A 21,058-nucleotide genomic window follows, 5' to 3' on the forward strand; every position below is an offset into this window, starting at 1 on the left:
GAAATCCATGCTGACCCGGGGAGTATGTGCAAACTCCACAGAGAGAATTAGCAGAGTAAATACTTGGGATTATGGGAATAGGGCCTGGGTGGGATTGTTGTCAGTGTGAGCTCAATGGGCCTACTGTCTGAAGCCTATTGTCAACGTAGGCTTCCTTCTGCACTTTAAGAATTCTATGATTACCCAGCTCCCATTGGCTCCTTTTCTTGATTTCTGGGCCGCAGTGCCAGAGAACCACAGGAAATCTTCCGCAGGGGATCATCTGATTTTCTGCAGGTCTGCAGAAAATGCCCCACATCAACCTGAAGTAAGTTTAAGTAACACACAGAATATCGGGTGACAGAATCCTATATGAAAGCTCAAGACAATTGTAACGGTACCAGAATTGATGAAAATTAAAGATGCTGGGGGAAAAAACACATGCCTAAAGTTTTGCACGTTTTACCGCAATATGCAACAAACTCGTCCATTTTCCAGGGAATTTCAAAGCTTTTTAATATGGAGCATTCAAACTCAATAACGTATTTTGTTTCAAAAGGCAACACAGGAATTAAAAACGCACTGTGTTTTTTTTTTAGTAACCTTATCTGCAGGGGATCATGAAAATTACTTTTCAGTCCAATTATCTATGAAATTAAGAGTGGCATAAATATATTGGACAGAGCAGGGCAGAGGCCAATAGGGAGGAATATTTCATCTGATCCGATTTAAATAGCTGTGTTTCCTTCCCGTCCTCTCCCTCAAAATAAATATTATATACAGTAATTAACCACAGTAACGGAACCGTGCTGTCAAACTGACAGCACACAGACACAACTGATTCAATATTTCAGCCCACCTTTTGGCCTTTGGACGCTAAGATAAGCGAGTGGGCAGAATCATAGAATGGTTATGTAAGATGCTAAAGGGGTCAGACAGGACAGATGTGGAGAGGATGTTTCCTCTTGTTGCACATTCATAGCGTCCCTTCAGTGCAAGAGGCAGCTATTTGGTCTGCACCAACCACAATCCCACCCAGGCCCTATCCCCGTAACTGCACGTACTTACTCTGCTATTCCCTCTGACACTAGGGCCAATTTAGCATAGCCAAACAACCTAACCCGCATATCTTTGGACTGTGGGAGGAAACCGGAGTACCCGGAGGAAGCCCACACAGACACGGAGAAAATGTGCAAACTCCCAGTGACCCAAGGCCGGACTTGAACCCGGGTCCCTGGCGCTGAGGCAGCAGTGCTAACCACTGTGCCGCCATCTAGCAAGGCAAGCCATAGCTTTAGGCTAAGGGATGGTAGATTTAGAACAGAAACAAGGAAGAATTGCTTCACTCAAGGGGTCACGAATATGAGGAAATCTCTACCTCAGACTGCAGTGGACACCAGAACACTAAACAAATCTCAGACAATGTACAGCGGGATGAAGGATGAGAGGGAGTGGGTTGGAAGGCGCAGATGAAGCAGAGACAAGATCAGCCATGATTTTCGAGTGGCACAGCAGGCTCGGGGGGGGGGCTGAATTTCCTGGTTCTTGTCGGCTCAACACGTCTGTGTCAGCTCTCTGCAAGGGCAACTTACCTCTGCGGCATTTCCCCCAGCTCAACTAGAGACAATGATCCATTTCTCTTTTGAAAGCCATGGTTAAACCTGCCACTACCATTCTCTAAGGCAGCTAGCATTCACATTACACCTAGCAGTTTATGAGGCTCGCTTCAGTTGCGTAAAAAGCAGCAGAAACAGAGTACGGCTCCCAATAAACTAAGCTAGGAAAAACACGGCAGAAGAAGGTGAACTTAATTAACTTGGGGGCTTCAGTCTTGGCTCAGTGGCAGTATTCCTGCCTCAGGGCCAGACGTCGAGAGCTTATGGTCACTGCGAGCATTTTATTTAGCGTGACATGTCAGTGCAGTACTGAGGGAGTGCTGCAGCGTCAAGAGAAGCTCTAATTTGTCAGATTTTAAATTTAGGTTATCTACTTTGGTGGATATAGGATATCCCAGGTTCACAGAAAAGCAAGGGTTTTTTTTGATGTCCGGGCCAAAATTTATCCCATAAATAACTGGATTATTTGATCATTTATCTCATTGCTGTTTGTGGGACTTTGCACAAATTGGTTTCCATGTTGCCCTACATTACAATGATTACACTTCTGAAGTATTTAATTAGCTGGGATTGAAATTATAAATAATTTTTTATCCAAGTGTTACATAGTATAGTACATCTACTGAAGCATAAGTACTCAAAATGTATATTAGAATCATAGAATCCTACAGTGCAGGAGGAGGCCATTCAGCCCATTGAGTCTGCACCAACCTCAGTTTCACCCAGGCCTTATTCCAGTAACCTCACATATCAACCCTGTTAATCTCCTGACACTGGGGTAATTTAGCATGGCCAATCACTTTAACCTGCACATCTGTGGACAGTGGGAGGAAACCGGAGCACTCAGAAGAAACCCACACAGGTATGGACAGAATGTGCAAATTCCACACTGTGACCAGAGGCTGGAATTGAACCCAAGGCCCTTGGTGCTGTGAGGCAGCAGTGCTAACCACTGTGCCTCTGTACCGTTGTATTGCTTGCAACATTGCCTAAAGCTACACTAAATTCTAAGAGCGCATTTAGAATTTGCACGTTCTCCCCATGTCTGGGTGAGTTTCCTCCAGGCGCTCCAGTTTTCTCCCACAGTTGAAAAGTATGCAGGTTAAGTGGATTGGCCATGCTAAATTATCCTTTGGTGCCCCAAGATGTGTAGTTAAATGGATGATAAATGGGCAGGTTATGGGAGATAGGGTGGGACTTGGGGACCTGATTAAGATGCCCTTCCAGAGTCAGTGCAGACTCGATGGGCCTAATGGCCTTTTCTGCACTATGGGGGTTCTATGATGCTGTAAGTAAGAACACAGAAGTGCTACAGACTCCACATAATTTAATGTTACAGAAATTCATGGATTAACAATCCAGTAGTTATAGGGTTGTGTTTATTTTCTATTTAACTCTGGAACACTACTGAATTCTGAAATAGTTTAAAAGGTGATATTTGAATAGAAACTAGAAGCAGAAGTAGACCATTCAGCCCTTCGAGCCTGTTCATTTTGATGATGGTTGATCATCGAATTCAATATCCTGATTCCTCCCCTTCCTCCCATATCCCTTTAGCCCCAGGAGGTATATCTAATTTCTTCTTGAAATCACACAATGTTTTGACTTCAACTACTTTCTGTGGTAGTGAATTCCTCACATATACCACCCTCTCGGTGAAGAAATTTCTCATCGCCTCAGTTCCAAAAGGTTCACCCCTCATCCTCAAACTATGAGCCCCTAGTTCTGGACTCCCTCACCATTGGGAATAGATTAAAATTTTGCACTCCAGTTTTGATTGAATACGATATCATTTTCTTAAATTTTCATAACACTGAACAGTTATTATAGTGATGATTACCAGTGTTATTTAGTCATAAATAATTTGCAGACCGCAGGATAGCTGAAAATTAAAAATTCCTCACATACAAACACCATAATACTATTTCATTAATTTCGTAACATATCCGAAACAGCAGCAATTTATCAGCGCAACAGCTAATATCACTGCAGTTTCAGGGCCAGAATCAAAATGGAGACAAACGGTCAGAGAAGACAAATGGGCCCAGGAGCCAGCAATGTCAATAATAAGACTGCAGAACGTGAGGCTGCTATCTGTTGAAAAGCCTTGCGGATGATCAAGTAAACAGCACCATCCAGCAGCAGATGTTAAGTACTGCAGCGGCACAAGCAGCTGCATTTTCCCACTTTTCACCGAGTTTTTGGCCAACGAGTACACAGCGACCCAAGCTGGGATTTAATCTGGTCCCTGATGCTGTGAGGCAGCAATGCTAACCACTGTGTCGTCCCAGCAAGTCTGCACCGACTCTGTGGCAGAGTGTTCCATTCAGGCTGTCAACCCCACCCCATCCTTGTAACCCATGCATTTTCCACGGCCAATCTACCTAACCTACATATTGGGACATTAAGGAGCAATTTAGCACGGCCGATTCGCCTAACTTGCACGTCTTTCGGACTACTGGAGGAAACCCGAGCACCCAGAGGAAACCCAAGCAGACACGGGGAGAATGTGCAGTCTCCACACAGTCACCCGAGGCTAGAATTGAATCTGGGTCCCTGGCACTGTAAGGCAGCAGTGCTAATCACTGTACCACCCTCCAAGAGGGAAGGTTTCTTCAGCCTTCTCCTAATTTTATACATTAACTGGCTTAGAGTCAATTGTTAGGGTCTGTTCACTTATACAAACGTGAAAATGAGGAGGATTAGGCCACTCAGCCCCTTGACTCTGCTCTGCCATTTAATAAGATAATGGTTGATTGGATTGTGACTTCAACTCCAGATTCCCACCTGTCCCTTAAAACCCTTTGCCCCCTTGATTATCAAGAAGCTCAGCCTTAAAAATCTTCAAATGCACTATTTTCACTGCTTTTTGAGTAAGCATTCCATGCAGATCCAAAAAACAAATTCTCCTAATTTCTGCTTCCAATGGGTGATCTCTTATTTTTAAAATGACGCTGGTTCTAGATTCTCCCACAAAACATCCTCTTCATATCCATCTTGTCAAGGAATTTTTAAAAGTTTCAATCAAGTTGCTTCTCTTCTAAACTCTAGCCAATACAAACCTAGCCTATAACCTTTCCTCCCAAGACAACCCATCAGTCCAGGAATCAGCTTCTCTGAACTACTTCCATTGCATTTACATCCTTCCTTAAATAAGACAATAGATGAGGATTTGGTAGTACATTAGCACTCCAGATGTGGTCTCACCAATGCCCGATATAACTGAAGCAGAACTTCCTACTTTTGTATTCAATTTCCCTCACAGTGAACAATGATATTTTATTAGATTTCCAAATTACTTGCTGTACCTGCATACTAAACACTGATGATTCACGCACAAGGACACTCACCAATCTCATACACCCAACTTGATGGTACAAAATGTTCTCACGAGGGAGAAACTGCTTACGTTAGTTTGTGCAGACAAGCCCAGAGGTTCTAGTTATGGCAGGTCAAGATCATGGTCCCTTTCTAGAGATAGTTATTCTCCCTATCAAATCAGAAGCTTCCCTCGGTATTCACCGAGAGCCCAATGTAGATGAGCACTTGGTAGTCAGCAATTTCTTTTTAATCCACATTCCAGCTGACAGAAGTCTACAAGATTACGAGGGGCATGGACAGAGAGGATAGTCAGAAGCTTTTTCCTAGGATGGAAGAGTGAATTATTACGGGGCATTGGTTTAAGGTGCGAGGGCAAGGTTTAAAGGAGATGTATGAGGCAAGTTACTTTACAGAGGGTGGTGGGTGCCTGGAACTCACTGCTAAATCGAAGAGTACATCAGCAGGGAATGCTGGAGGTTACAAAAATAATACAAGGACAAAACTAGCACACTGCATCCAAAACAAACAGATGAACTGATAACATGAATAGGAATAAATATTCCCAATCTGACAGCAATTACGGAGACATGACTGCAGGGTGACATAGATTGGGATCTGAATACCGAAGGGTGACACTGAAGGGGGAGGTGGTGGAAGCAGATACAATACTGAGTTTTAAGGTGAGTCCGGACAAATACATGAACAGGATGAGAATAGAGGGATACGATCCCCGAAAGGGCAGGGGGGGTGGTTTAGTTTAGTCGGGCAGCATGGTTGATGCAGGGTTGGAGGGCTGAAGGGCCTGTTTCTGTGCTGTAATTTTCTTTGTTCGTTGGCAGTTAGTTTCATTTTCGACTCTACATCTCATGATATGCTTTGAATTAAAACAAACTTGTTTTTCTTCTATTAAAAAATAATCACTGCCCAATTTAAAATACTAATCTTTGACTCACTCTTCTCTCTCACCCTCAAACAGAATATAAAATTAAAATCATATTATGATCGCTGTTACCTCGGGTGCCTTCACTATAAAGTCAATTAATCCTTAGTCAGTGCATTATATCAGATCAAGTACAGCCTGCTCCATGGTTGTGTCAGAATGTGCTGTCCTAAAAAACCATTCTAAAAACATGCCTCATCCAGGTTACCTTTGCTATCTGACTGCTTCCAATCTACACAGATTAAAATCCCTCATGATTACTGGCATACATTTCAGACAAGCTCCCATTATTTCTTCCTTTATGCTCTGTCTACCCATCGGCACGGTGGCACAGTGGTTGACACTGCTGCCTCACAGCACTAGGGACCCGGGTTCGATTCCCAGCCTTGGGTCACTGTCTGTGTGGAGTTTCTCAGCGTGTCTCCAGTTTCCTCCTACAGTCCAAAGATGTGCAGGTTAGGTGGATTGGCCATGCTAAATTGCCCCTTAGTGTCAGGGGAGCTAGCTAGGGTAAATGCATGGGGGTATGGCAATAGGGCCTGGGTGGGATTATGGTGGGTACAGACTCGATGGGCTGAATGGCCTCCTTCTGCACTGTAGGATTCTATTCTATTTGGTTACTGTTGGGGGAGGGCCTGCACAGCACTTTCCACACGTGACTCATCATTTTGCATCTCTACCCAAACTACTTCTATATCCCAGTTTCTTGGACATAGATCATCACTTGCTATTATGTTAATACCAGCCTTAAGAGAACCTCACTCCCTGTACCTCCCAAAGGTCAGGTGCCTTTCAGTATTCAGATCCCAATCTATGTCACCCTGCGGTCATGTCTCTGTAATAGCTATCAGATTGGGAATATTTATTCCTATTCACGTTATCAGTACATCTGTTTTGTTTCGGATGCTATGTGCATAGTTTTGTCCTCGTATTATTTTGTAACCTCCAACATTCTCTGCTGATGAACTCTTAGATTTGTACTCTCTGTCCCTTCCTGTCACCATTTGTTTTTCATTTCCCATATTAGTACCTTTCTCTTTTGCTTTGTGTGCACACTTTGATTTAACACATGGTGTTAAATGTTGACATGTTGTCAAATTTGATCCCTTGACCCCCAGTATTTATTTACTGTCCTCTCTACTTACCTAGTTAGGCAGCTTGCTAAAACACCAAGCATGGTTCAGGTTCCCAATATCCCCAGTACTGGCGCCAGTGCCCAAACCAAACTCACCTCTTCTGCGCATCCATCTCTAAATTTTTAAGTGCCCTAAGCTAACGGGCCCTTTTGTTTGTACTGCTGCCTCACAGTGCCAGGGACCCAGGTTCGATCCCTGGCTCGAGTCACTGTGTGGAGTCTGCACGTTCTCCCCGTGTCTGCGTGGGTTTCCTCTGGATGCTTCAGTTTCCTCCCACAGTCCAAAAACGTGCAGTTAGGTTGATTGGCCATGCTAAAAAATTGCCCCTTAGTGTCCTGAGATGCATAGGTTACAGGGATTAGTGGATAAATATGCAGGGATATGGAGGTAGGAATGGGTGGGACTGTGGTCGGTGCAGACTCGATGGGCCAAATAGCCTCTTTCTGCACTGTAGGGTTTCTATGTGCAGGTTAGGTGCACTGGCTGTACTCAATTCTCCCTCAGTTACCCAAACAGGCGCCAGAGTGTGGCGACTAGGGAATTTTCACAGCAACTTCATTGTAGTGTTAATGGAAGCTTACTTCTGACACTAATAAAGAATAAATACATTAAAAAAAAAGTACCTGCGATACTTATGCCAGCCCTCTTCATAATTCAATCATTTAAACTCTGGTATCCTTCTGTACTGGCTCAAAGGATATATACCTTTTGAGGGGCGATACCCAGAACTGAATGCAGTATTCCGGGATTGATTGGATTAAGACTCAGTACAACTGAATTATAATTTCCCTATTCGTATTCTAGCAACTCTTCCCCTTAAGATTAAAGTCTAGAATTCCATTAGCATTTGGTAAATATGGCGGGTAGGTGCAAAACTCAAGTCCACCAAGCGTCATAATTGATAGAAAGGCACAAGAAGTCCAAGTCATACTTTTTGTGTTAGTATTTGCTCGCTCTAGTTTTGCTGCTCCACATACTACCAAAATGGCTGCTCCTTAAAAGTATTAAGGAAACAATCAGTAAAGAAAACCTGAAATACACTATATAGGGCAACAAGTTCAGTTTAATTAATTCATTAAATATGCATATTTGCATATCGAACTCAACAACTTCAGATGATTCACTCTACCCCACCTCAACCCCTTTCAGCTTATTTAATTTTTAACTGTTCTCTGCCTTTTATTTCTTTGTTGTTTTTCTTTATTTTCTTTTCCCCCTATTCTATCCCTCTTTCCTTACCTTTGCTCTCCTTCTCCCTCCTTTTTTTTTTCCAATTTTGCCTCTCCCCACCCATCTCCCCTCCTTCCCCAATTTCTTTATCTGTCACAGTTTACTGATTTCAGCTTCTCTGCCGTTTGGCCATTCACACTTTCTATTCTCTCTACGGACTGCTATTAGCAACCTTTCCCCTTGTTTTGTTAGATTAGTATTGTTAGATTGTTTCTGTGGCTATGACTCATCTTTCATTCCCTCGCCCTGCAGTATAAATATCTCCCACTTTCTACGCCTTTTAGCCTTGACAAAGGGTCATCTGAACTTGAAAGATCAGCTCTTTTCTCTCCTTAAAGATGCTGCCAGACCTGCTGAGATTTTCCAGCATTTTCTCTTCTGGCTTTTATTAAGCTCAGTTTAATAATTCAAATTCCATGTTGAAAGAGTAAAAATTAACATGCAAGGACTCAACCTAAAGAGAAAAAAAATGCTGTCTAAATCAGGAGAACGCTGCAATAACAGACTGCCTGAAGAATGAAGTATTAAAAGATTCTCTGAGGCAGAGGGATGAGGCCAAAGAAAGAAAAAAATGTCACTTCTAATTAAACCACTGCTATTGATGACTTTTCCAAATGTTATGGGTAGTTAATCTATATGGAATTAAATGAAACTTGGAGAGAGACATTCAGATAAAGAAAGAAAACTTCACTTGGAACAAAGAATACAGCACGGAAACTGGTCCTTTGGCCTTCCAAACCTGCGCCGATCATGATGCCCACAGAGTTTGTATTCTTCCACTCCCATCCTATTCATGTATTTGTTCAGATGCCCCTTAAATGCTACTATTGCACTTGCTCCCACCACCTCCCCAGGCAGCACGTTCCAGATATTCACCACCCTGTGCACAAAAAAACTTGCCGCCCACATCGCCTGTTAACCTTTCCCCAGGCACCTTAAACCTATGTCACCCAGTACTTCATAGAATCCTACACTGCAGAAGGCGGCCGTTTGGCCCATCAAATCTACACTGATCACAATCCCACCCAGGCCCTATCCCCATAACCCCATGCACTCACCAAGCTAGTCCCCCTAACGCTAAGGGACAATTTAGCGTGGCCAATCCATTGAACCTGCACATCTTTGGACTGTGGGAGGAAACTGGAGCACACGGAGGAAACCCTTGCAGACATGGGGAGAACGTGCAAACTCCACACAGACAGTGACCCAAGCTGGGAATCGAACCCAGGTCCCCAGTATTGTGAGACAGCAGTGCTAACCGCTGTGACACCGTGCCACCCAAAACTGAATTCGAATTCCACTATCTGCTGTGGCAGGATTTGAACCCGGTCCCCAGAAACTAGCTGCCTTTCTGGATTAATCTGTCTAGCAATTAAACCACTAGGCCATCACCTCCCCCCACTTGAGTTTTCTACTCTAGGAAAGAGCATCAGACTATCCACTCTATCTGTGCCACTCAAGCATGTAAACCTCTATAGGTCACCCTTTGTTGTTGCAGAGAAAACAACCTGAGTTTATCCAACCTCCCCTCAGCTAATAGTCTCCAGATCTGGCAACATGGTGGTAAATCTTTTCTGTATCCTCTCCAAAGAATTCACATCCCTCTGATAAATGTGGCGACTAGAATTGCACACTAACTAATCCGTGTTAGTGAGAGATCTTCTGTATATTAACATGTCTAGCAAGTAGACCCATCAAATCATTCCTTAAATCTAAAGAGCATTCACATGTAAACTAAAAAGGAAAATTCTCCTTCAAACATTGATCAAAACGATTACAGACCTGGCACTATCCCAGGTTAATAAATCTGTTTTGTTTATAGCATGTCAGAGATTGCTCACAACTGGCGATTTGGGGGTAGTAGCACTACATACATGGTCCACAAAAGGATCCTAGCTGTATAACTGGACAGAAATTGAAGTGGTAACTATTTTTGAAAGAATGGGGGAAATGTAGCAGTCACAAAACTTGTTGTAACGCATTATTGGATTTTGGGTGATATTTTTGCTGAGCATCTTCAGTCTGTGCACAGTCAGGACCTGACCTTCCAGCTGCTTGCCATTTTAACACACAATCCTGCTCTCATGCCCACATGTCTGTCCTCGGCCTGCTGCAATGTTCCAGTGAAGCCCACTGCAAACTGGAGGAACAGCATCTCATCTTCCAGCTAGGCAGTTTGCTGCCTTCCGGTCTCAACATTGAACTCAATAACCTCAGATGATTCGCTTTACCCCACCTAGACCCCTTTGTTTTCATTTCATTTATTTTTTTAAAAACTGTTCTCTATCTTTTATTTCTTCTTTATTTTTCTTCCCCCCCCCACTCCTTCCCCCGATTTTATCTCCCCATTTTAGCTCTATCAGACTTCCCACTGCCACCCCCAACCCACATCTTCATGTGTCACAGCTTACCCTCTGATTTCAGCTTCTTGGCCATTCACACCCTTTATTCTCTCTATGGGTTGCCATTAGCAGCCTCTCCCCTTGTTTTGGGGGCTATGACTCATCTTTCATTCCCTCCCATTGCAGTATAAGTACTTTCCACACCTTTTGGCTTTGTCAAAGGGATATCTGGACTCAAAACATCAGCTCTTTTCTCTCCATACAGATGCTGCCAGACCTGCTGCCACATCTGGACCTGAGTCCAGATTCAGATGCTGGAATCTGAAACTAGAAATCTTTTGGTTTCAGATTCCAGCATCCACAACAATTTGCTTTTAGATTATTTGTTGTAACCCATAGCTTTCAACTTAACCCAATCATGAGAATGATCAAAAAAGTTTAAGTATCTAGCGGTTAAAATCAAAATCATCCTAATGTTGCTGTTGTAAGGCTACACAACAAATTGGTGCTTTGGTAATGGGTTTACAGCATTTGAGAAATCGTAAGGTTCACGAAATCGAGCTCCAACCTTTTTTGGGTCATAAGCAAGGGGGCTGCTTGCTTTGCCAATCTCAAAAGCTGGACCTTAACAGTTAAATTAGGTGGAATTTTCAGCTGTGGAGCTTCAGGAAGATGGCACTAGTCTAGTGGTAATGTCTACTAGACTAGTAATCCAGAGGCCCAGGCTAAAGCTCATGTTTAAATTCCATCAAGGTAGCTGGTGGAATTTCAATTCAAATCACCTAACCCAAAATATAAATTTAAAAAAAAATTACTTCATGGGATATGGGTGTAACTGGCAAGGCCAGCATTTGCTGCCCATAATTGCTCTCAAACTGAGTGGCCATTCAGAGTCAACCACATTGCTGTGGCTCTGGAGTCACGTGTCCCAGACCAGGTAAGGGCAGCAGATTTCCTTCCCTAAAGGGCATTAGTGAACTTTTTTTTTACAATAATCGACAATGGTTCCATGGTCACTATTAGACTTTTGATTCCAGATTTTCTATCGAATTTAAATTTTACCATCTGCTGTGCTGGGATTCGAACTCGGCTCTCCAGAGCATTACCCTCGGTCTTTGGATTACTAGTCCAGTGACAATACCAATATGCCACTGCCTACCCTATAGTTTTAATGGTGACTAGGAAACTATCAATTGTTGTAAAAACCCATCTGGTTAACTAATGCCCTTTGGATAAAGGGATCTGCCATCTTTACTTGGTCTGGCCCATGTGACTCCAGACCCAAAGCATTGTGGTTGACTGCCCTCTGAAATGGCCCATTCAGTAAGCCACTCAATTCAAAGCAGATCAGGGATGGGAAACAAACACTGGCCTTGCCAGTGACACCCACATAAAATAATTTTTAAAAAGTCATGCTTACTCTGAAACAGTAGCCAAAAACTGGTTTCACACCTGTTCCTAAACCCAGAGTGAGAATCTGATTCCCTGCGGAGGTTCGATTTGTGTCTGGATTTGAGAGATCAAGCACAACAGTGTTCTACAATACACTGTGCTCCTTAGCTGAAGACACAATTATAGAAACATAGAATTCAGTTTACAGAAAGAAAATTATACCATTAACTGGCTAAACAAACTTGCACTAATTTAAAGATTATAGATACTTGATAGTTTGATGCACTTTAGGAAACACAGTGGAGATTCCTATCTACAATAATAGGGAGGTAGTAGAAATGGTCGAGAGCTTCAAGTTCTTAGATGTCCATATAACCAACATGTCCTGGTTTCCCCCATGCCGACACTTAAGAAAGCCCACCCACACCGCTACTTTCTCAGAAGACTAAGGAAATTTAGCTATGACTCTCACCAACTTTTACAGATGCACCTTGGCTTGATACGGCTCCTGCTGTGCCCAAGACTGCAAGAAACTACAAAGGGTCGTTAACGTAGCCCCAGTCCATCATGCAAACCAACCTCCCATCTATTGACTGTGTAGACTTCCCATTGCCTCGGAAAAGCAGCCAGCGTAATAAGTACCCCACGCACCCCGGACATATGCTCTTCCATTGGGAAAAAGATAAAAAAAGTCTGAGATCAAGTAGCAACTAACTCAAGAATAATAACTTCCCTGCTGTCATCAGATTTTTGAATGGACCTATCTTATGTTAGACTGATCTTTCTCTACACCCTAGCTATGACTGTAACACTACATTCCGCACTTTCTCCTTTCCTTCTCTATGTACGGTATGCTTTGTCTTTACAGCATGCAAGAAATAATACTCTTCACTGCATACTATTACATGACTATGATAAATTAAATCAAAGAAATACAGAAATAATGGTAATTTCACCGCATATGCCCTTGTGAAAATAAAGGGGTTGTAACAATGTTTGGAAGGTTAGAGGTATGTTACAAGGGTTCACAACACATCTAGGGTGCATTCACATTCACTTATGATACAGCTGCCATACTCACACATCCAAAGGTAATAAATGCGTTTTGCCAGGACTTTGTGTGGCTCTGGAATTTCATTAAAATCCTGGTAAAAACATGGCTTCAATGGAATGAACTTCGGGAGCGGTGGAAAGTTGTTTTCTAGAAAAGAAAATGCATACAAGCATCCTGTAGATTACTGCAAACATGAAGTGAGGTTTAAAGTCATTGAAATATTTGCAGTTCATAAAACTGCTGTATCTTAGGGACCATCACCAAGTCAGAGGATGTTGTAGGGTCCATTCATTCATTAGAATAGACAAAGGGACAGCACTTGGTATGAGGATAGATAAATTTTTGAACAGTTAAGGAATTAAGGGTTATGGCAAGCAGGCTCGCCATAAGTGGAGCTAAGTCAATAAAAATATCAGTCATGATCTTATGGCGGAGCAAGCTCGAGGGGCCAGATGGCCTACTCCTAGTTCTTATGATTTTATGAGTTTTAAAATGGTTTCTTTTATTGAACAAAACTTAAAAACAATTAACATGACAGAAGTGAGAAGAGAGCAAACTTGGACACTGGCTTCACAGCCAGGCCCTGTACAAAAACATATACTGAGATGAGCAAAATCTGAACTGAACCAAACATGTGCCGAAATAAAAATATAGTTCAATCCTTATCGGAAGTGGTTTTCACATGCTGTCTGTTCGCAAAAGCAGTCCTTGCAGCTGCTATTATGAAAAGTTTGTTTGCCTGCATTGTCAATTTTTAGCTAACCCAGCATGCCTTCTGACTTCTAAAATATAGTCAAGTTAGCACTGCTAGTTAACCCCTACAATCCAGCATTTAAATATAATTGAATAGGCAGAACCATCTTAAAATGAAATCTTTGTATAGATGAAGTATTTGCATAGGCTGAAGCAAACAGAGCTAAGCATACAGAGGATCTCAGTGTATATGCTGCTTTATATTGGGCCTACATTGAGACCGCAACTGAACCTCCTACTCAGTTTCTCCTCCTTGCCTCTTGTCCTATCATGAACCAGCAAGATTTTTCTTTCTCAACCCCTTTTTTCCTCCACAGGTCTTCCAACCACACTCCCAGATACTGGGGTTGGATTTCCCCCTCTATCCTGTCCCCTCCTTTCCAACAGCAAGTGCTCCTTCGATCTATGCTCCGACTCTCTGGCAGAGCACATTACCCACGCCACATCCCCATAACCCCACATACTTACCCCACTAATTCCCCTAACCTGCACATCTTGGGACACTGGGGGCAATTTAGCATGGCCAACCACCTAACTTGCACTTCTTTGGAGTGTGGGAGGAAACTGGAGCACTCGGAGGAAATCCATGCAGGGACGGGGAGAATGTGCAAACTCCACATAATCACCCAGGACCAGAAATGAACCTGGGTTCCTGATGTTGTGAGGCAGCAGTGCTCACCACTGTGCCACCGTATCACCCACCAAAGCTTTTGGTGGATGTCAGCAGATATAGCTGAAGGACAGGGATAGATTGTGGTAACTCACTTCCATTCCAGTACTGTACTGTGCCCAAGTGCTTACTCCACTTTTGTTATCTTCCGTAAATCAAGGAAGTCAGGAAGAGCACAATAAGTACTGTCACAAATGCTGAACGAAGCCCAATCCATCATGCAAACCAGCCTCCCACACATTGACACTGTCTACACTTCCCACAGCCTTGGAAAAACAGCCAGCATAATCAAGGACTCCACACACCCCGGATATTCTCTCTTCCACCTTCTTTCTTCGGGAAAGATACAAAAGTTTGAGGACATGTACCAACCGACTCAAAAACAGCTTCTTCCTTGCTGCCATCAGACTTTGAATGGACCTGCCTCACATTAAGTTGATCTTCCTCTCACCCTAGCTATGACTACAACACTACATTCTGCACCCTCTCTTTTCCTTCTCTATGATCGGTATGCTTTGTCCATATAGCTCAGGAAACATATATACTAATACATATGACAATAATAAATCAAATCAAAATAAATAAAGTATGAAATCAGTTCCTGCCTGGGTGGTCAGCAGTATGTTGGTTTGTGGTGAAGGGTGAGGTGCAGGGAGCAACAAGTTGGATCAAGATACTCAGAGGTTGCAGCTGGGAGCTGCTGACAAACAGCACCACTGGAAAGCAAGTCAACCACACTAGATAATGAACTACTCAGAAGTCGAAAAAGATGGAAAAAAATAGTCAGTTTAGACACTAAAGGAAGTGCGACAGAAATTGCATGTGATACAAAATATCTGAAAAGAGGTGTTGATGATGTGGAGCTGTGGATCCTTTATGCTTCCAAGAAATGTTGAGCAGAGACTCGGTATCAGAAGCTACATACTGTGTATGAGAAGAGGTTGAAAAAACTAGGAATTTTTTTCCACTGCAAAGTTGGAGGCTGAGGGGAGACCAGATAGAGGTCTACAAAATCTTGACCCACCTGATGAAGGAGCAGCGATCCGAAAGCTGGTGATTCCAAATAAACCTGTTGGACTTTAACCTGATAATGCAAGATTTCTTACTGTGCCCTACCCAGTCCAATGCCAATATCTCCACTTCAAAATTATGAGGCATAGGCAGGCTTTTTCAAGAGGCTTTTCCCCAGGGTGGATGTATCAGTTACAAGGGTGCACAAGTTCAAAGACATAGGGGGAAAGTTTAAGGGAGATGTGTGGGGGAGGTTTTTCCATGCAGAAAGTGGTGGGTGCCTGGAACACGCTGCCAGAGGTGGTGGTGGAAGGAGGCATATTAGCAACACTTAAGAGGCATCTGGATGGGTACCTGAATAGAGAGGGAATAGACAGGGAATACAGGGATACAGATGAGCAAGGACAGAAGGTACTTCATTTAGTTTAGTTAGAACATCATGATTGGCACAGGCTTGGAGGATCGAAGGGCCTGTTCCTCTGCTGTAGTTTTCCTTGTTCACAGAATGAGTGAACTACATCCTTACCTGCCATATTTAAGATGGTGTTTGCTGCGTTTCGGGTGTTTCAAGTGAGCTACACACTCTAACCTGCAAAACAGAAACAAAAGAAAAACAACAGGCTGTTAAGTGAGGACTGCAAATCAGAATTCCAGCTGAACTATAAACTTGAATTACCCACTCTTCACAACTCATTTCAAATGTAAATAGGAGCAATTATTCGTTAAACTAATATTCCTACTTGAATTTCACAATTGTAATTTTACAATTTACTGCTCCAAATTACCGTCAGAGTTCTGATTATTCTTCTGAGATCCTGTAAATGAAACGCGTGACCACAGTAGAAGACGGCATTCTAAATCAGAGCATTTCTTCATGGGCAATGACAAGTCAACCACTGCAGACGAGAAGCTATTCCTCAAGCATGGATATGCAGTGAAGGAAAACTAAAGATTCTACCAGAGAATCCCTTGCTGCATATTCACCAACTGACATCGCGCATGTGCCAACATGTGCCTTCTGCTTCCTTCTGGAAGGGATTCCGAAAAGCATTCCAGCATAATGCAGTGGCACGTTGGCACAGTGGTTAGCACTGCTGCCTTACAGCGCCAGGGACCCAGATTCAATTCCAGCCTTAGGTGGCCGTCTGTATGGAGTTTTCACATTCTCCCCGTGTCTGCGTGGGTTTCCTCCAGTTTCCACCCCCTCCCCGCAACACACACAGTCCAAAAACGTGGTTAGGTTTATTGGCCATGGTAAATTGCCCCTTAGTGTCGGGGGACTAGCTAGGGTAAACATATGGGGTTAAGGGGATAGGGCCTGGGTGGGATTGTTATCAGTGCAGACTTGATGGGCCCCTTCCGCACTGTAGGATTCTATGTGAAGGTTAGATTTATTGGCCATGCTAAATTACCCCTTAGTGTCAGGGGGATTAGCTAGGATATATACGTGGGGTTACGTGGATAGGGCCTGGGTGGGATTGTTGCTGGTGCAAATGGCTTCCTTCTGCTCTGTAGGGATTCTATGATTCTTGTGTCAATTATTTAGCAACCTTACAGCACCTCTCAAATGTTCCAAAATCTATCTCCAAGGTTCTGGAATTAATCTGGCTAGTTTTAATTCCTTTAAATTGTAACCATTTGTGTTCAATTGGAAAGATTTTCTGGTGTTAACCCACTTTACATCAACGTGTCATAATTAAATGTATCATGATTATCCTGCTTAGTGGATTAAAGGGGCTGAGGCAAAGCAAGCTGGACTTCCGCTGGTCCACTATAATTGCCTAAATAAAAATATTTTATAACGCAACTACAAGCTCAGCACCGGGTAAAATTTTTATTGCCAAAAAATTTTCATCTGAAATATGCAAATATAAAGCTCTGTTCAGGACTCATCCTAGAATTTTCTCTTAAAAAAAACTATTCCCCAATGATTTGTTTACCTAATCAGCATTTTTCTTTCACCTTCTTCCATCTTTCGGACTAGGGAGGAAGCCAGAGCACCCGGAGAAAATCCATGCAGACATGGGAAGAACGTGCAAATTCCACACAGACGGTGACCCAAGCTGGGAATCAAACCTGGGTCTCTGGTGCTGACAGGCAGTAGTGTTAACCATTGTGCCACTGGTGTGGCGGTTGTGCTGGTTAGGTGCATTGGCCATACTAAATTCTCCCTCAGTGTAACCCGAACAGGCGCCGGAGTGTGGCAACTAAGGGATTTTTCCAGTAACTTCACAGCAGTGTTAATGCAAGCCTACTTGTGACACTAATAAATAAACTTTACAGTTACGTTATAAGAGGACACAAGATAGAAAAAAGAAATTGAAGAATGTGCTAAGAGGATTAGAGTCTTATTCGGAGCGTGAACACTACCGTAGGCCCGGTGAGCCAAATGGCTGGTATCTAAACTGCAACTTCAATGCAATGTGGATAATTGTTGATTGAGGAGAAAGAAATACAGAAAGCACAGATGGCTTTCGTATTAAAAATTGCCAGCTGCGACGGAAGGAGGCTGAGGCAAGTGCAAAATTCAAGCGGCAGAGCCACAGGTAGTAAAAATATACTTGGAACGCACCTGCTAATTGAACTGAAGCGAGAAGATGGAATAAAATCATTCTCAAGGAAACAGCAACAGACCTTGTGCAATTTTGCAAAGAGTAAACAGAACATCAGATATGAAAGACCACCAACAACAGTGTCAGGCATTCGCACACACAACTTGAGGCAAAGCACCACAACAGTACTGACCTGATGAAAAGTTCAAGGCCCACCAATCCTGATCATATCTTTAGATATGAAGCAGAAACGGTCGAGAGCTTCAAGTTCTTCGGAGTTCAGATCACCAACAACCTGTCCTGGATCCCCCCCATGTCAACACTATAGTTAAGAAAGCCTATCAGCGCCTCTACTTTCTCAGAAGACGAAAGAAATTTGGCTTGTCCATTACAACGCCCATCAACTTTTACAGGTGCACCATAGAACACATTTTTTTCTGGTTATATCACGGTTCAGTATGGCTCCTGCTCTGCCCAAGACCTCAAAAAGCTACAAAGGGTCGTGAATGAAGTCCGTCCATCACACAAACCAGCATCCTACCCACTGACTCTGTCTACACTTCCCGCTGCCTTAACAAAGCAACCAGCATAATTAAGGACTCCAGGCATTCTCTCTTTCACCTTCTTCCATTGGGAAAACGACATAAAAGTCTGAGGTCACGTATCAACCGACTCAAGAACAGCTTCTTCCCTGCTGCCATCAGACTTTTGAATGGACCTACCTCGCATTAAGTTGATCTTTCTCTACATCCTAGCTATGACTGTAACACTACATTCCGCACCCTCTCCTTTCCTTCTTTATGAATGGTATGCTTTGTCTGTATAGCACTCAAGAAATAATATTTGTCACTGTATTGTCACTAATACATATAAAAATTTAAGTTCAGACTATTTTTTAAGCAATTCTATGCCAGCTGTGGCTCAGTTGGTAGCACTCTTGCCTCGGAGTCAGAAAGCAGCAGGTTCAACACCCACTCCAGAACTCAAGCACAAAAATAATCAAGGCTTACAGCATCGAGGGACCGCTGCACTGAGACATCAAGCCACAGCCCAGTCTTCCCGTCAGCCGTAAAAAAAACACTATTACGCTATTTTAAAGAAAGGCAGAGCAGTCTGGGGTACTGGCCAATACTTATCCCTCAATCAGCATGGCCAAAACAAAATGATATTGTTGCTGCTGTATGCAGGTTGGCTACACTGTTCCTACAGATAACACTGATTACACTTCAAAATTGCTTCATTGTCTGTAAAGCATTTTGAGACCTTCGTGGTTACGAAAGGCACGATACAAATGCCAATCTCTCTTTCATAAGAATCCCTACAGTGCAGGAGGAGACCATACAACCCACTGAATCTCATCGACTCCCTGAAACAGCAGGCCCTCCCCTTCACCTTATCCCCATGCATTTACCATGACCAATCCACCCAACACACACATCCCTGGACACTAAAGAGCAAAAACCTGCGCACCTTTGGACTGTGGGGTGGAAACCGGAGCTTCCCCCCCACCTCGGGAGAATCCATGTAGACATGAGGAGAACGTGCCAACTCCACACAGTTGAACCCAGGTCCCTGACACTGAGGTAGCACTGTGCCACTTTGCCACCCCATTATAATTTCAGGTTTGCACTGCTGCCTCACAGCGTCAGGGACCCAGGTTCAATTCTGGCCTCGGATGACCGCCTGTGCGGAATTTGCACGTTTTCCCTGAGTCCACGTCGCTTTCCTCCGAGCTTTCTGATTTCCTCCCACAGTCTAAAGATGTGTGAATTAAGTTGATTGGCCATGCTATATTGCCCCTTCGCGTTGGGGGATTAGCAGGGTAAATACTTGGGTTTATGGGGATAGGGCCTGGGTGGGATTGCCGTCGGAGCAGACTTGATGGGTCGAATGGCTTCCTTCTGCACTGTAGGGATTCTATGAGAAATGGTTTTCCACTGAGATGCTCCATTCCTCCCCTTGGCCTCCAAAAACCTTGCAAGAAAAGGGATTTTTCTTTTACCATGTTAACAGATGAAACAAAATGGCAACTGCTGATAGCCACCAAAACCTTCCACCTAGAACAAGAGGCTGACACACATGGAGAAAAGTTGAATATTTCAATTTATCTTCAGACGAAAGAACTTCAGGGCAAACCACATAATATGTGAACATAAATGTCCCAGAACATTAAGAAATACTCACTGCAATGGGCCACTTGGCCCTTCGAGCCTGCAATGCCGTTCCACATGATTATGACTTCACCTCCATTTTTCCTCATTATCCCATATTCCTTAGTTCCCTTGGTGCCCATCCCATCCCCACAAAAGAAATCTATCAATTTGCATGTTGGATAGATTCAACGACTGAGCATCTTCATCACATTGGGATAGACAATTCCCAAGAGAAGACGGATAGTCTTGGGTTGATTCATGTAGTAGTCAAAAAATGTAGCCACAAAGATTAAATCATGTAGGTGCAGCAGGTGGTCAGGAAGGCGAATGGGATGCTGGCCTTCATAGCGAGGGGGATTGAATATAAAAGTAGGGAGGTCTTGCTGCAGCTGTATAGGGCACTGGTGAGGCCGCAGCTGGAGTACTGTGTGCAGTTTTGGGCGCCGCACCTGCGCAAGGATATTTTGGCCTTGGAGGGAGTGCAGAGGAGGTTTACTAGGCTGATACCGGAGTTGAGGGGGTTGAGCTATGAGGAGAGGCTGAATAAACTAGGCTTGTACTCGTTAGAGTTTAGAAGAATGAGGGGAGATCTCATTGAGACGTATAAGATGATGAATGGGATGGATAGGATAGAGGTGGAAAGACTCTTCCCGCTCAAAAAAGACAGTAGGACTAGGGGGCACAGCCTCAAGATAAAGGGGGGGCGGTTCAGAACGGAGTTGAGGAGGAACTTCTTCACTCAAAGGGTGGTGAATCTCTGGAATTCTCTGCCCGTTGAAGTGGTGGAGGCTGCCTCGCTAAATATTTTTAAGAAGCGGGTTGATGGGTTTTTGATAAGAGAGGGGATTAAGGGTTATGGGGAGAGGGCGGGAAAGTGGAACTGAGCCACGACAGATCAGCCATGATCTT

General features: G+C 43.5%; 1 protein-coding gene across 2 annotated transcripts in view; it reads right to left on the reverse strand.

Annotated features, from left to right (window-relative positions):
- LOC145360744 (secretory carrier-associated membrane protein 5) overlaps positions 1-21,058 on the reverse strand; it is a 69,664-nt gene that overhangs the window by 40,374 nt on the left and 8,232 nt on the right. For both annotated transcript variants that reach the window (XM_080216133.1, XM_080216132.1), the window contains exons 3-4: positions 15,971-16,033; positions 13,038-13,157 (exon numbers count right to left, since the gene is read on the reverse strand). In XM_080216133.1, the coding sequence (XP_080072259.1) occupies positions 13,038-13,157; positions 15,971-15,977 (127 nt within the window). In that variant the 5' untranslated portion in view covers positions 15,978-16,033. The remainder of the gene's footprint in view (positions 1-13,037; positions 13,158-15,970; positions 16,034-21,058) is intronic.

Source organism: Carcharhinus amblyrhynchos, chromosome 32 (assembly GCF_965287045.1).
Source record: "Carcharhinus amblyrhynchos chromosome 32, sCarAmb.v2.hapA, whole genome shotgun sequence".
NCBI lineage: Eukaryota > Metazoa > Chordata > Chondrichthyes > Carcharhiniformes > Carcharhinidae > Carcharhinus > Carcharhinus amblyrhynchos.